The sequence below is a fragment of the Pteropus vampyrus genome, unplaced genomic scaffold (genome assembly GCF_000151845.1).
Source record: "Pteropus vampyrus isolate Shadow unplaced genomic scaffold, Pvam_2.0 Scaffold62, whole genome shotgun sequence".
Lineage (NCBI taxonomy): Eukaryota > Metazoa > Chordata > Mammalia > Chiroptera > Pteropodidae > Pteropus > Pteropus vampyrus.
This window is the reverse complement of record NW_011888843.1, coordinates 5,336,715-5,350,086: the sequence shown is the minus strand read 5'-3', so window position 1 is coordinate 5,350,086 and position 13,372 is coordinate 5,336,715. Positions and strand designations below refer to the sequence as shown.

Sequence of the window (13,372 nt, the reverse complement as noted above, 5' to 3'; positions counted from 1 at the left end):
GCCAGATTTAAAACTTTTTCTAATAATTTCCTGAATTTCTATGTGGTAAACATTTTTCCCCTTATCTAGATGTTCAAGCGTCTGTTTGGATATTCAAGGTCCCTTCCTTGAATATTTTTCTATTTTTATCAAAGTTCCTGTGCAGCTCATTGATGGCATTGTGGTTAGCACCCTTTCTTACCCTGGAGATCAGGGTCATCCGTTAGATGACATCTCACCAAGATACCTTTTGGTCTTGCAGTTCTCTTCAGGCTCGGGCTGCTGTCCCTGGGCTTTGCCAAGTGCGCCAAAACCTACCTGCCTGCACATGAGGCTTTGCGCACACTGTTTTCTTATTCCACACGCTCGTCTACCTCAGGGGCCCTTGTGTCATCTGCACGTGTGGCTGTTCTGCGGACACAGCCCCAGAGCAACCCAGGCAGCGCCCAAGTCCTTCTTGCCTCTAAACCCAATGCCCAACTTTAAAATGCGGCCCATTTCTCAGATGCTTAAATTAGACCCAGCGTGGTCTTGAAGTTTAAGTGGAAGGCACAGAAACATTATTTCAGCCTTATCAAGAAAATACAATTAAACCTCTTCCAGGCATATAGCTGGTTTTTATTTGAATTGAAGAGAATCCAGAAAGCAGTGTTGGATCTACCACTGCTCTCCCCAAATGGACTTTGCTGATTTATTTAGATACATATTGTTTAGTTCTAATGATGTATGATGACACTTTTATATTATTCCAGTAAATGTACTGCAATATATTTTGAAAACTTAATGAAGTCTTATTAATACAGAACCTTACAAAAGCTATCAGCTATTAAAATCTTTGCTGAGAAATGAGTGTTAATGAGAAATATTGGTTGGATAATTACTCAAGTGAGACTTAGTAAAAGGTTTGTGTGCAGCATTACTTATACTGAGAATAGCATTAAAACACTTCCTGTTTTGATGAATTACATCTGTATGTGTTTCTATGTGTTCAGAAAATAATCTTCACAGAACTGGTTTTGTGAAGCACTATTTTTAAAGAGAAGAGAAAAGCCGAAGTTACATTTTAATCAGTTTATATACCCAGCTATTAAATGATGTAATTTGGCAATCATTTCATTCCTTTGACTCTCTAACAATATATTTCTATAACTTGAATATTTCACTTCAATGTATTCATTGATATTTGATCAAGGGACATTTAGTAATGAAATACAATGCTAATTCTCTCACCTAAATTTTACCACTACCCTCCAACAGATAAGTATCCTCGTTCAGAAGTGACAATAACAAATTAGAGGAATATTGGTTTCATTTATTTTTATTTATTCCATCACACAGAAAACTATTCAACCATTTGAAAAGGATGATGTCAGTCCGTACTCATTAACATAAAAAGATCGCCTTCAACATTTCGTTGAATGGAAAAAACAGGTCGTGAAACTGCCTTTTAATATGAGCCTGTTTATGTAAAATTCTTTAAACTAGCTTTTCCTTATCTGTATATATACTCGGAGATCTGGAAGGTGTTTACCAAAATGTTAGTTATTATCTCTGGGAAATGAGATTCCAGGGGATTGCTTTCTTTTTTTTAGACTTCTCTTTCTTATTTGAATTTTCCACAATGAGTATTTCTTTATCTTTGTAATCAGGAAAAAATTTAGTGTTACCAGATATTACAATTCCAGGTAGTTTTCATTCATTCAAGGCTCTAATTGCCCTTACTTTAGCATAGTTTATAGCCAGTCACTGGCCAAGAAAACATTAATATTGAATAACAAAATGGTTAATTGTTTCGGTGAGAGTTCTTTGAGCTTATTGGAAAAATTAATACTCATCTTTACTACTTCATATTCATCTCTAAATTGAAGAAGAGGTCATGGGGAAAGGATGGTCTGAGCAACAAATTATAGTTAACACGACGGTCCTCATCATTCCAGCCGTATGCAGCTATAACAGTTATATACCTTGCAGAATTAGGCATCGCCTGTTCAGAGGCAGGAAAGCTGACCCTACCGAAGGCATTTGTCAATCGATTTATCAGTCGTTTGAGGGATGGCTCAGCTTGTAAAAGGAACCCAGATATAGTAATGGGCTTTAAAAAAAAAAAACAACTTTCCATCTGTAGTATTCCAATAAGATACTCTCCCTGTCCCCCTTTACCCCTCAGCCCACTTCTTATATGTGGCTAAATTTGAAGATAAGAATTGAAAATAAGAAAGTGTCTGAACATATTGGATACCCTTCACATTTTAAGCCGCCAGCAGAAATCAAGCTTCATACATATTTTCACGGAAAATCCATAAAGAATGAAAAATACTTTGTGGTTATTTATCAACTGAGAAATTAGATTTTTTAAAAAGCACAGTATGCCTGTTGATGCTGGTTAATTTTAACCAGCGATTTTCTGGATCATTCGGATATGCTCTGTAAGAGGACTAAATTATTATGTGCTGTTACTTTTTGTACAAGTGAGAACTATCGAATCAAGCTCACCATCATTATTTATATGTAAAGTATTTGGGAACCTCCAGAAATCAGTAAGTCATTGATTTTTATTTTTTATGGAGTTTTTGGAAAAGAAGGGAAAGAAAGGAGGGAAGGAAGCAAGGGAAGAGGCTTTTGGAGGATGACAATAAGGTACTGCCCAGCTTTAAATGTTAACTGAACTTTCACAGAAAGAGTTAATGATAACCATACATTTGGTTTTAAAATGTGACCTCGTACACTAGTGATTTTTTTCACCTCTGTGTTGTGTTCGGCACTATTATTAATGCAGTAAAATCAGTAACATTAGTCATCTTAAAAGGGTTATTACTCAAGATGATTTAAATTGTGAAAATGTCAGTGGAGCCTGCACGTATCCTGCTAGAGATGCCATGATTTACGCCCTCTGACACCATCCTGCTGCTGAGAAGGGCCAGAAAAAGGAATGGCTTATATTTTGTACTGATCCAGATGCAGGGCATGATATCAGCAATAAGACATCTTAAATGTCGGAGGATTTGACAAAGTTTCATGTGTCAACTACTGGTGTACGTTGGATCATAATCTGCATGCTTCATACAAATCCCCAGAACCTTACACATTTAGATGGAGATTTGACTGGAGAGAAGAATTGGAAACAAAAATTGATGTGAGGAAAAGTATTATTTCCAAGACCCCTTTCCTGACTTACGGTATACTTTCCATGCGATTCGTAATACTACAATATATGTACGTTGAAAGAATGTTAAGTAATATTTAAAATCTAAAGGATTCACCAGGTGTAGTCGCTCCGATAACAGTTCACTGAGATAACTGCCATGCAGAATTTAGCACTTTTTTCCTGAATGCAGAGTTGTTCGTGAGCCATAGTTTCCATGTCGTTTTCCACTTACGTGAGTAGATTCAGAGAACTTAAACTTTAAATCAAATCCAGAAAAGCCGCCAAAAAACAGAAGTCGCCAACTAATAAAAATGTATTACCAATACACGTTAAAGTATATTCTCCTGAGCACGGCAGCAAAACAATACTGAGCTGTAGTCGATTCTTGTTTTTCCCTTCAAAATAAACTAGAGCTTTCCAGAGACTGAATTTTTTTTAAAAGCAGGTGAGGAGGGCAGGTGTTGGGAGATAGAGAGGGCGGGGGTGGGTTAAGTTCTGAGCTTTGATCCAATAACCTCTCACTCTGTCTACTGCTGGACTTTGCTTCATTTTCTTGAACTAATTATAAGTCCTCAAACTTGTCTTCGTAGATTCACCCTTCAGGGGCTGCAGTTGGCACTGTCGTTGAAGGACAAAAGGGTCTACAGTTTGAAACACCCATAATTTCCAAATATTGTCTGACTGCACCGTTTTACCGCATGTGCAGTTTAGCTCCCCTCTTAGAGACTGGACGTCCCTGCAAAGTGAAACTTCTCGGGATTTACGCGTGGACTGTGACAGCGTCAGAACGCTTTGAAATGCACTGAAAGGAACCTTTTCGAGGTTAACGATAAACTCTTAGACCATGAATAAGCTGTGCGGAAGAGAAAATGACCAGCAGTGTGTGTCACTCGAACCACTGTGTGGTAGAGAAAGGGAAGCAGGGCTTTGTATGACGCGTGTGCACTCATGTCCCTGTGTCCCCCGCAGATGAACACCTCACTGCTGGGAAGCATCGGCATGCTGAACTCGGCACCTCAGCTGCGCTGCGTTAAAACCTACCAGGTGCCCCCGGTGCAGCCGGCCTCCCCCGGCTCGCACAACGCGCTCAGGCTGGCCCGGCTCATCTGGACTTCCAACCGCAACGTCATCCTGATGGCGCACGACGGGAAGGAGCACCGCTTCATGGTCTGACGCCGCGCCCGCCGCCGCGACCGCATCTCGGCGCTGTCGGCCCTCTACGCAGAGATCCCCCGTCCTAACTTCTGCTGGTCATTCCTCAGTGCCTGCCCACGCCAGTGTCATCCAGGGGCGCGGCCAGGCCCGTGTCACTTCTGCATGGTTCTCGGGGTAGATTCCTGCTCGTGCCACCTATTGATTCAGAGGCATGCCCACGTGGCTCTGCAGGATGCGGCCCTTCTGTCACTAGGTCTTTTTTTCCTGCTGGAGGGGGAGGGGAAGCCGGCAGTCGGCCCCAGGAGCACTCCTGTGTCTGGGTGCACCAGCAGCCCGAAAATCAATAAGCACTGTGATTGCACTCCCAGCCCAGGTCAGCGTTTTCCTCGAGCTAAACCCCATTTCTAAAGCACTGCTTGAGCCTGGTCATTTCGACGTTGGATTTTGAAGAAACGTGGTAGTCCTAATTGTCGAAATTATTTTCCTTTGGATTTCCTAAAACATACTGTTGTTTACCAAAAAGATTCTTTGTTTACATGGGGCTTTTTTTTTTTTCCTTCAGCTGGTAGTTAGGAAATCACTCAATCCAATTTCCTAGGGCTTAGCCACTACCTTCTTTATTAACACGTAACCAACGTGAAAGGAATGAGAAAATATACCAAAAAATTTTTTTTCCTCGTGGAGAACAGTTTCCCAGACACCTTGCCCTCTAAAATGCTCATATCCTGCTTAAGCGATGCTGTATTTAATAGTTTAAAACAAAAATCACTACTTATGGTCTAGTTAATATAACTATCAGTTGCTATAACTAATCTCTTAAATAGACTTTTGTAATAACCCAGTTTGGAAGCATAACATATCTCAAAAGAAGACACTGCATCTATCACAACAGATCTTTTGAAGCAAGAGCTTACCCCTTTCTTCTAGAAACTTTACAGATGTGCAGTTCCCATGTCATTTATCACATAATAGTTACAATTCAGCCTCAAACTACTACTGGTCAATTAAAGGAAAACTAAGCATTTCTTTCAAACATGTATTCTAGAAAATTAGTAACTATGGCACAAGCATTCAGGAGTATACATAGAAATATGAGGGCTCAATCAATCTGAGCAAATATTGCAATGAGAGTGTACATCACACTTTGTAGTCAGCTTTAACGAGGTTGCTTTCTTATGTCAAATTCTGCTGTTTCTTGCTCATAGTAATGGGGAAAAAAAATCCATAAAATAATATTCTGTATGAATTGCTCCTAACAAACCTTGATCTGTATATTATTGGGGAGTTAGTTGGTTGTCGATTGGTTGGTTAGTTGGATAAAATGGTTTATTAATGTAAAAATAAAAAATGATTTGTGAAATTCAGAGAAAATATGTGAAACTTACAGAGGAACCAAAACGATAATGGGGAATTTAATTTAAAAAGCATAGCAGTCAGAGTTTGTGTAATATTACAAAAGAATAGGATGACGGTCCGGGAACAAATACATCTGTTATTTTATTGAAACAGATTTTTAAAGAACATGTTAAGAAATGAAGACCGCTAGAACGTTTCTTTCATATTAATATAAAGTATGTTATTTCCATTGATGGCAAACCTGTACTATTCCTTGGTTGTAGACTTTGGGTGTTCTTTCAAAGTGAATTTATGCCACATGCATGTACATTGTATTTATAAAGATTATATATGTAGTTTCCAGGAAGAAACAGAACTATACAGTGTAGACTTTATTTGTTTGCTGAACATACTGTTGTGTTCAATATAGGTAGAGAAACCTGAAGTAAACAAAAGATGAACTTGGCTTTTCCAGTGGGTTCCCGAACCCAGCACATGTTTACTTTATGAACTGAAAGGGGGATTAATTTATTCTAGACGACACAGCTGTTTTGGAATGATGAAATAGAAGTGTACATTAGAGATTTTTTTGAAACAAAATGCTCAGTGTGTCTGTGGAAAGGTGTGAGACCACCACACATACGCACAGGGTTGGCACACACTGCAGAGATGTAGAACAAAGCGGTGGCAGCCAGAGGATCAACACACCTGGGCAGTGGGCATCGGCCAGCCTGTCACACGTTGTCGTCACAGACAACCGAAATTACTGGCCAGTAGAATATTACAATTACAAAACCGTGGGGTGGGTGATAGTTGATGGTTGGACAGATAGCTCTCACTGCTAAACTAATATTTGCATTCTTGTTAACACAAATCTCTCCTTGGCTATTTCGACGACCACAGTCCAAACTTCTTCACAGCTTGGATTTCACAGCACTGAGGTAAACTTTGTATTGTCATCCAGTGTACGCTTTTAGTATTTTATTAATTTCCTTGGCCCCGTACTTGGACCTGTTCTTGTAAATGTAGAGACATATGTGGCTTCATTGGTAATTTACAAGCGAAGGATGACATGACGTGACACCTGCGTGAAAGTGTAATGATCGAACTCACTGTGTACAGCAAATGAATTAAAATGTCTGCCTCTCAAGACATTTCTCGATTACTCCACTTAATAGATTCTGTATGTGCTGAATGTTGCTCTGTACATATGTGTGTTAAATAAACCGAATTGTACTGAAGATTGTTTTTCCCATTAAAAACATTGTTCACTCTTAAACATTCTCAGTTGAAATCCATATGCTTTCTCCCCCACCCCCACTCTCTTTAGCACCAAATTAAGCCTTCTATTTCCATCTAATTATTCATTTCCCCGGAGAGCTAGAAAGGCAACCTTGTTCACAGAGCACAGTAGGAAATCCCCTGGCTACCCTGCCAGGGCTGGAGAACCAGGCACGTGCTCCTACCAGAAACTCAACAGCACCCTCTGTGGTTTGGGCAGGGGAATTGCATGCATGTTGCTTTATCCCCATCGTTTCTCTTTGACTGTTAATTGTACCAGATTATATCTTGTCAGATTTGATGACATGAGTTGTCTGCCCCGGGGTGGGGGGCCAGTCTGAAATCATTAAATTCATTTCATTTAATACTACTCAGTTTGGAGTTGAATTTGAATCCCTGAGGTAAAAGGTGTAATTGGTTTTCAGGAAAAGCAAGAATAACAAAATAGGTCATCGTGGCTCACAGGGGTTTTGGTGTATTAGTAGTGAGTGTACTTCTTTAATTTTCAGATAAGACTATTGGACATCTTGAATTGAGTCGATCATCGTGTAACTGTATAATTTTTCTTTAAGAAACAGATAAGCATTAAAGGAGTTGACTGCAACATCTTTGGCCCTATTCAAACACCCAGTGTTCATCTCAGGAATTGTGTTAACGTCTCCTGATGGCTTCAATGTATCCTTGTAGGGAAGACGGGGGCAGTACCAGTTCTATATGATTGGTGATTACATAAACTGATCAAATGTGGAAAGGGCATGACATTAATAGGAAGGTAAAACCAAGCGGTGCTGGGTGAACTTTCACCTTTCACCCCTTCGGCTGACTGACAGAGCTGAGTGTTGAAGAAAATCAATACCTTGGAGCCAGGAGGGAAATATTTCCAACCTCTAACTAGAGAATGTATTTTGACAAGGCCAAGATAATCCAAGCTGCACAGGAGAAGAGAAAAGAAGACTCATTTTTAAAGCTTGACACTTCAAGGTGTTTTTGTACAATGGTTTAGAGATCGTCAATACATACAAATACCAAAGGTCAAAAAGAAAAGCCAGAAGAATTTCAAAAATTAAATGTTCAGTTCTTTTTGCTGTTTACAAACTAAAAAAGACCACAGAGAGGCTTGTGCTGGTAATTGTTTAAAGGGACAGAGCGCATGCTGTATGCTTCCGGGTGACCGTCCCTCTACTCCGTCCTGAAATTTTATAGAGGCAGCTCTGTGTAGAATGGATGCCTGAAAAAGGCAATTAGACTTCTTGTCTCCGTACATTTTTTCTTGGTTCCATCATTTTGTGCTAACATCTCAGGATCCTGTTTTTTGATGGCGTAGATCCTGCCGTGATGGCTAATCCCGGACCCGTTCTTCGCATTTGCTTCCATCATTTGCCCGAGAAAGGAGTTCATGTCCCTTTGGAACTTGAATTGTTTCTAGTTTCCCAAGTTCCTTTAAGCAAATTCCTTATGCAAGTATTCTAATTAGTGTTCTTCTAAGTGAGAGGCTTATGCATCTATAGGAAATAGGTAAGCAATTCACAGCACTCTTATGAGCAAGATGAGATCCATTCATTCTGTTGACAGTTACCTCCATCAAAGGGATACAGACTTTTTTCTACAGATAAGAAAGCTGCCTGTACTTCCCCCGCCAAGCACAGAAGAACAAAGGAATTGTGAGTACACGAAGTATCTGGAGTAACCTTCTGTCTTCTCGTGGACTTGCATCATCAGATTTGCTGTAAACCTATATTAATTATGATTTTTAAAATAACATAGCCTTAATTCACATACCCTCTCGCTCATTGAAAAATTCCTCTACTGTATCCCGAGAAGATAGAACTGGTGGAGAATTTTAGTTTTAGTTGTTGCAAAAGGAGAACACAGCCAGCCAAGACTCCTCAATGTTCTAGGATTTCCCAGAGCAGGCCAAGTATCTAGCACATGCCTGATTTGTGGGTATCAAATCACTGTTAAACCCATGAAATTTTCCCTGTGAAATGCTTTCGAGAGCTGTACTTAGTAAGTACTCGATAGATGTGAGCTAATATTTTTTAGTAGACATTTAGACATCCTTACTGAGCGTAGATAAGATTATAAATTGTGTCCTTTGGAACTGTTGGATTTTTGCATTGTTGTGTTTATCTCTAACAATAAGGCTGGACATCCTACCCAAAGAGGAGGCTCTGGTTCCAACAGTATTTACCAGACTCTTCACCATGTTGCTAAGTGTTGCTACCTTCTGAAGAAATTCCATATATGTATATGGAATGTTGAAGTTATGACTGATTGCTCAAAGAGAAAGTAGTTTACCACATTAAATTTAAAATGTGTATTAGCATCGGGGAGGTCTTTTACTTATATGAGTATCTTTCCAATATACATCTATCAAGATTGGACAAGACTCTGGACAAAGGATTACAGAGCAGGTGTCGTGGAATCATCAGAGCGAAGGAAACTCTATGTGTAGCTTCTGTTGCCAACACCTTCTTGTTTTGACTCGTGTCAAAATGACTTAGCACTTTGATTTACCCAAACATGAAATGTTTTGTCTAAAACTGGCCCCACCCATGGCACTTTAAATTTTAGTAAAAATGTATGAATAACTTAAAGATGCTGCAATGAAACTTTTTTATTCAGTCTGCAAGCATCTATTGACTCTCAGCATATGCCAAACATATGTTCTGTCTTCTATTTTCTTCTTGCTGATGAGATCACAATCTAGCAAAGGACTATAACGCTATGGAATAAGTCCTCCAAACAGAGATGGGCGAAGAGAACACACGGAGGAATGAATTCTAAAGTAGTGTCAAGGTGGGCTTCACAGAGAGGAAACATTTTAGCTGAACCTTGAAGAAGAAATAGAAGTTAATTAGGTAGGTGGAGGAGATGTAAAAAGATAGAAATTTATAGGAGTCCAAATTATTATGTGATCTGAATAGAAATGAACTACTTCAAACCTTACAGACTGAGGGGTGTTGATGGGCACTGCCGGCAACCCAGGCAGCTCTTCACTGCAACTCCAGGAGACAAGACAAAGGATACTTGAGATATAGGAGGCAAAAACCCTAAAAAAACAAACAAACAAACAAAACCAGAGCAAAAACCTTAATAAATGATTTCTCTGGCTTTTACTGTTTTTTTTTTTTTTCAGATTTTGTTTTCTTGTGTATGCTATTTCTGCTTCAAAAATCAGTTATGCATCCTCCAGACCCTGTATTAGTGTGTAGACAGCCTGTGTTGGGTGCCTGCCATGAGCACCAACCAGATTTCCACTCCCATGGCTCCCACCCCAGAACTGAAGCGTTTATCCCCGCAGCTGCTGGGAGGATTGGCGTCTAATAGCTCTGCTCAGTCTTTCCCTGGGGATTGCTTCACAGCTAGAGAGCTGTCTGACCCAAGGGCATGCTCCCTCTCCTGGGGTGACCGCATTCAATGATGAGTCGGGAGGAGGCGTAGAGGCCCAGCCCCTGGCTCCATTTCAGAACAACTTGGAAGGTGGCTGAAGGCTTCCCTGAACCACATCCCAGTTTAGCTTCTTCCTCTGCCCAGTCCTGCTGCTTTCACTCCCCCATGGTGTTGATCCTGAGAACACTTTTCCATAAACTTAGTATATGCAGGTTTCTTTCTCATAGTCTGCATCCCCCAGAATGCAACCTACAACAGTATTAGAAATGGTCCAAGAAAACAAAGTCTAAAATGAGATTTAGGACCTGGGTCACCCATTGAGCTACTGGCAGAGAGGATCCTATCACTGGTGATAGGTGATCATGGGTAGCCTCTGGCATGCTGGGGCCATGCAATTGTTAGCTTTCAGGGATGTTAAACATTTGATGGTGAACTTAGGATGGCATACTGACAAAAGGGGATGCACTGGAGGGTACAACGTGGCAGGTATTCGAGGAGTAAGGGAAGATAGAAAATTTAAGGGCAATGGATTTGGATGGCTGTTGGTGGGCACACTAGAAAAAGACAACGAAAAGCTGAGGGTGATTAATCACCAATTAAAAGCTAAATACGAAAGCCAGAGAGAGTCCTTGGCAGCATCTAAGAAAGCCTTATCTCCTACAGCCAAATATAAGCTGAGGATCAGGCCCAGGACTTGTTTTGTGAAGAGAGCTCCAGAGGAAGCTGCAGTCTTAGCCTCCAAAGGTCCGCTACCCCAAGGTCAGAGGCCTGATCGAGATGGATGGGGTTATCTGGATTGATGCACTTGAATAACCTTGAATCTTCATATTCTGGTGAACCCTCCTTGTCCTGCCTGCATGGCCCACTCCTTTGATTGAGGATGATATAGAGTCCTCTCCCTTGCAAAAAACACATGGTCCCCACCTCCTTTCCTAGTAGACTGATCTCTCATCAGACCAATCAGCTAGGGCTAAGTCACAATAGAGCCTGGCTGTGGAAGTACTGGGCTTGCTAAGGCAAAGCAATAGATCCCAAAGGAGGTGTAAGACTGAGCCAACATGTACCTGCAGGAACTGAGAGAATTATGGGACTAGATTCTGGGGGTGTTGGGTCAAGGGGAGACAGAATATAAACAGAGACAAAGGAGAGTTTATTCATATGGGATTTAACACCCTGGCAAGGACCCAGGGACAAGGTACCGCTCAGCTTGGAGAAAACGATGGCCGATGCGAAGTCAAGAAGAAATGCCAGAACCGCCTTGGCAGATGGTAGGAGGAGTAACCCAAAAGCTCAGCGTGGTGGGACTGCTGGAGAAGATAAGCTATGCACGGCCAGAAACTCAGAGATGACGGCTCTACGAGAAAAACCAGCGGACATTCTGTCAACCAAGCAACAAGGACGGTGCTGGGGAGAAGGGCCCAGCAGCACTGCAGGCCCCGGCCTAGGGCGAGAAGACAGCATTATAGTCCTGGGCCCCTCACAGCAATGGAGACGACAGGGTCCTGAAATAATAGAGACCCAATGGGTGCAATTACCAGAATGAGCAGCAAAGCTGGAGTGATATCCAGAGGGGCCTGAGCTGCAGAGATCTTTGGAAATGATGAATGAAACATGTCATCCATTCACCTCAAAGAATGTATAACAGGAGGCTGAAGGCAGCTGCCCCCAACAAGTCAAAATCACTTGCCTAGCTTGTGGTTGTCAGGAATTCATAACCTTCATGGATGAGGATCTGGTCAGCAAAATGGTAAGCAACCAAAATTAGCAGAGGTTCTCGCCAGGAGGGAGGAGAATTTGGAATGGATAGTAGAGGACATAGTGTGTGTCGATGGTGCCGTCATCACTAGCTGCCACATGAAGCATGTGATTTGCCCTGCAGAATCCTGGAAGAGCTGCTCCCAGAATTTATTCAAAGCAAGTGGACCTGAATGGGGCAAAGGGTGACCATAGTGGATGCCGCGAGTCCAGGTACTGGGCGATTGGCAGTTGGCATCTCTCACTTGAGTCCTTCTTCAGGAATTGCCTGGGCTGAAAAGAGCCATTTTCTCAAGGCCCATCTCTTTCCCAAAGGCAGTGGCATCCAATGGCTGGTCATGGGGGTATAAAGACTCAACCCTCCTGACCTTAATTTGGGACATCTCTGCAGAGCCATCCCAGCTTCGTAGCACCCAGTGGGATTGGCCGAGACCAATCCCAGCTCAACTTCTCCCTCTGCCTATTGATCGATCCGGGAGCACCTCTTTCGATCGAATCTCAGTCTCGGGGGCTCCTCCCCAGAAAATGAGCCCTAGTTAGTTAAACCTCCTTATGCCCCAATCTCCTCATATGTTAAATGGAATTAATAATCACACCCACCACATGGTCTTGTTATAAGAATTAAAAGAGAAAAGCATTAATATATGTAGAGCACTTAGAATGATATTTGTCACATAGTGACGATAAATGCTAACTATTATTATCATAAGGTATGAATATGAGATTTTTCAGGTCTTCTACTTCATTTCTTGCTTCTGTGTCACAGGGAACTATGCTTTTCCATTCATTCTTTTCTTGTGTTTTATTCTTTTCTTCAACCCCAATCAAAGGGCTCACTTTTAAAAAGTGAAGCAGAAGATAGAAGGAAACTGGCATTTCTAAGGACTTATTTTGTGCCAGACACTATACTAGCTGCATTCATTATTCTGCTTAATTCTTGATCCAAAAAACCATGAATTATTATCTCCCTTTCACAGATGAAAAAATTGCAGGTCACATAATATAAATGGCTGAGATCACACAGCTAATAAAAGGCGTGTCTAGTATTTAAATCCTAGATTCTGTCATCAAGACCCAGCCTTCTCTGTTATTCCAGGGTCCTTCAGATGGCAGGAGATGAGGGCAGGCCATCAGGAAGCTGGCCAGCCATCCTCTTTTAGAAAAAAGTGGTAGGACAGAAAAGGTCCGGGTTCATTTAAGCCTTTAAAGCCATTATTTTTTTCCTTTGGATTTATGGCCATTGTGCCAAATTTTAAAAAGACAGCAGTTATATTGATTCTCAGCTGCAAATACTATGACTATTTTACCATGAAATGGTTGAGTTAAAAG

General features: G+C 41.2%; 1 protein-coding gene across 5 annotated transcripts in view; it reads left to right on the top strand.

Annotated features, from left to right (window-relative positions):
- The window catches only part of WDR7 (WD repeat domain 7), a 293,007-nt gene extending 286,114 nt beyond the window's left edge, over positions 1-6,893 (top strand). For 4 of the 5 annotated variants that reach the window (XM_023531156.1, XM_011361110.2, XM_011361108.2 and 1 more), the window contains one exon: positions 4,094-6,893. In XM_023531156.1, the coding sequence (XP_023386924.1) occupies positions 4,094-4,297 (204 nt within the window). In that variant the 3' untranslated portion in view covers positions 4,298-6,893. The remainder of the gene's footprint in view (positions 1-4,093) is intronic. The other variant, XM_023531155.1, reaches the window with a different exon arrangement.
- Positions 6,894-13,372: the final 6,479 nt, after the last annotated feature.